This window comes from Tribolium madens, unplaced genomic scaffold (genome assembly GCF_015345945.1).
Source record: "Tribolium madens isolate multiple individuals breed KSU strain unplaced genomic scaffold, Tmad_KSU_1.1 Scaffold_19;HRSCAF=116;Tcas5.2_LG9, whole genome shotgun sequence".
Classification (NCBI taxonomy): Eukaryota; Metazoa; Arthropoda; class Insecta; order Coleoptera; family Tenebrionidae; genus Tribolium; species Tribolium madens.
In genome coordinates, this window is record NW_025400983.1 from 1,171,068 (window position 1) to 1,173,788 (window position 2,721).

Sequence of the window (2,721 nt, forward strand, 5' to 3'; positions counted from 1 at the left end):
ATTAGCCAACTCTGATCCAGTGTTATATGTCATATTTTTTTATTAATACAAAGTAAATATATGGAATGTGCAATAGAATTAACAATTAAGACAAAAGAAACAGTTAATAAAAATGCTCATCGATTAACTAATTTCTAACTTTTATAAATACTATAATATTTAAGCACAATATATTATATTCTGAACAATAAATCTCGATTCACGTCATATACAATATAGTACAATAAATCTGCAATAAAAATAATGTTTTTCCTTATTTTTTCATGATATTATTGCAGTGAATCACACATGTTACCAAACAAACTAGATTCACTACTTGAGAATAGATATTCTAAAGTACAACAACTAACACTAATTAAAATTGTACCCAATTACTATTTGTGGTTGGAGGAACTGGAGATGCGGCCCTGAAAAAATTAAAAAAATTTAAAAAAAAAATCGAAAATGACAAAATTTGGCTGAAAATTGAGTTTTTTTTACTTTTTTTTTCTCGTTTTTTAAACAAACAAAAGCCCGAATAGGGTTAGAATTTTTTTTAAATTAAATTAATTAAATTAAAATAAAATTAATTAATTAATTAAAAAGAAGATTCCTACTTTATTATTTAGTTGTGACCAGTTTTAGAAGTGAACGAATTTACCTCGCTGATGCAAATTCGCCCCAGGACTCGCCCCCCGAGTTGTCGACTTTGAGCCAAAAACATTTTTTCAAGCGAAAAACAAATCAAAAAATTACAATATTAGACCAAAATTGTCTTTTTCGAAGTATTTTAGTACGTTTTTCAGCGAGAAATAGAACTATTTTGCGAAATTTCATTGAAAACAAACCGAAAATTTACCAAATTGGGGCAAAAATTGTGTTATTTTTGCATTTTTAAAATGTTATATGTTTTTGAAATAATTACAAAATTTCTCCAAAAATTGGCTTAAAATTTACCAAATTAGATTGAGATTAATCTTATTTTAATTTAGTTCGTTTTTAAGACCAGACTCATTTATTCCTTCCAAAAGATGCTTAAAAATAACAAAAATAAATCCAAATCGATGTTATTTCATTCGATTTAGCTCGTTTTTGAGTGAATTTTTGTCAAAAAATAAGAAAAAAAAATACAAAATTTGGCCGAAAATTAAGTTTCTCCACCTGTTTTTCACGTTTTTGAGCTAAAATATCAATTTTTTTACAACATTTTCAAGTCATGTTTTTCAAAATTTGCAAAACCTAAATATTTCGCAAAATTAAAAAATCGTTTTGGGTCCAAATCAAAAATAATGTCATTTTTGCATTTTTAGAATGTTTAATTGAATTTTTGAATAAATAAAAAGATAAACAAATAAATATAAATAAAAATAAATAAATAAGAAAAAATATCTAGTTTTTTTCGAAAAATTTTGTCAAAAATTGATTAACAATTCAAAAAAACCGAAAAAGACAAAATTTGGCTGTAAATTGAGTTTTTTACCTTTCTCTCTCGTTTTCGAGAAATGTTGGCGTTTTTAAACAAACAAAAGCCCGAATAGGGTAAGAATTTTTTTTAAATTAAATTAATTAAATTAAAATAAAATTAATTAATTAATTAAAAAGAAGATTCCTACTTTATCATTTAGTTGTGATTTAGTTGTGACCAGTTTTAGAAGTGAACGAATTTACCTCGCTGATGCGAATTCGCCCCAGGACTCGCCCCCCGAGTTGTCGACTTTGGGTGCATGTGCCGGGGACCCCGCCGGTGAGCTTCCTGGAGGCGCTGGCAGTTTCCCGCTAGGGGGCGGCGGGAGGAGCCCCAATCCTGGCCCATCCCCCGATTTGAGCTTCGAGCGTCCGCTCCCCTCCGCCCCATCTTTTTTCTACAAGAATTCTTCAATAAAAAAAATCGATTTTTGTGGGGTTTTACCGTAATTTTCATGTTGATTTTGATCGTCTCGCCCTCCTTGAAGCCCAAGTCCAGGGCCGGCTTGTCGGGCTCCTCGCTGATCTGTTTCTCCTTTTTGAGCCATTTGAAGTGGTCTTGGAGCGCCACATTCAAGTCAAAGGAGTCCGAGCGGTCCCCAAAGCCGATTCCTATGAAGGCGGTCCGGCCTAAAAACCCATTTTTAGGTTAGAAAAGACACAAGGGGGTTTGAACCGTTGTCGTCCTGGATGCGGAGCACGAAATACCGGGAGGAGTCAGTCACGGGTTCGATTGCTATGCCTGGATATGTCTCAATGGGGCATTTGGCGAAAAGTTCCCCACTGTTTTTGTCTTCGAGTTTGAGGGCGCATTCCTCGCCTTTGGAAATGAGACGCATGCGACCCGTCCATGTGGGCTCGGCGAGGTTCCAATCAGCGGCTCTGCAAGTTTTGGGGGGCGTATTTCCGGGGTTTTTCACTGACGGTTTTTACCTGTAGCCCCGATTGGACGTTCGGGGGGGGATATTAAACACAAATACTTCCGGTTTCACCAATATAACACTCTCGTAACTGTCCATTATGTGCGAAAATAATAATTATTTAAGAAAATATTATTTGACAACTTGTCACCACTAGTCTCAAATGTCAACGAACGGGATACCAACCCATGAAAATCACTACTCGCATTTGCAATTACCCCCCAATTAATTAATTAAAGGCCCACAATGTAACAAAGAAACCATGAGTTACCAATTGTGCCCCCACAAGCACCAAAATTTGGCTCAATTAATTAAATCAATTATTTTTTAGTGACTTGTCACTCTACTAACGAGGTAC

The 2,721-nt window shown here is 34.2% G+C and overlaps 2 protein-coding genes across 3 annotated transcripts in view; one reads left to right on the top strand and one right to left on the bottom strand.

The window, feature by feature from the left end:
• LOC123013759 (juvenile hormone esterase-like) overlaps positions 1-2,721 on the top strand; it is a 162,898-nt gene that overhangs the window by 53,352 nt on the left and 106,825 nt on the right. The window lies entirely within an intron of this gene.
• Positions 16-2,664, bottom strand: LOC123013817 (NECAP-like protein CG9132). Its single transcript, XM_044412621.1, has 5 exons — positions 2,377-2,664; positions 2,120-2,325; positions 1,889-2,073; positions 1,648-1,841; positions 16-407 (listed from the first exon to the last, which is right to left on the bottom strand). The coding sequence occupies exons 1-5, from the start codon at positions 2,460-2,462 to the stop codon at positions 356-358; spliced, it is 723 nt and encodes a 240-aa protein (XP_044268556.1). The 5' UTR covers positions 2,463-2,664; the 3' UTR covers positions 16-355.

Bases quoted from the DNA above. Each gene is read 5' to 3' on its own strand.
- LOC123013817 (XM_044412621.1), bottom strand. From the start codon at position 2,462: ATGGACAGTTACGAGAGTGTTATATTGGTGAAACCGGAAGTATTTGTG. The intron at 2,074-2,119 runs GTTCAAACCCCC...ATGGGTTTTTAG, and splicing joins CCGCATCCAGGACGACAACG to GCCGGACCGCCTTCATAGGA. The intron at 1,842-1,888 runs GTAAAACCCCAC...GAATTCTTGTAG, and splicing joins AAATCAACATGAAAATTACG to AAAAAAGATGGGGCGGAGGG.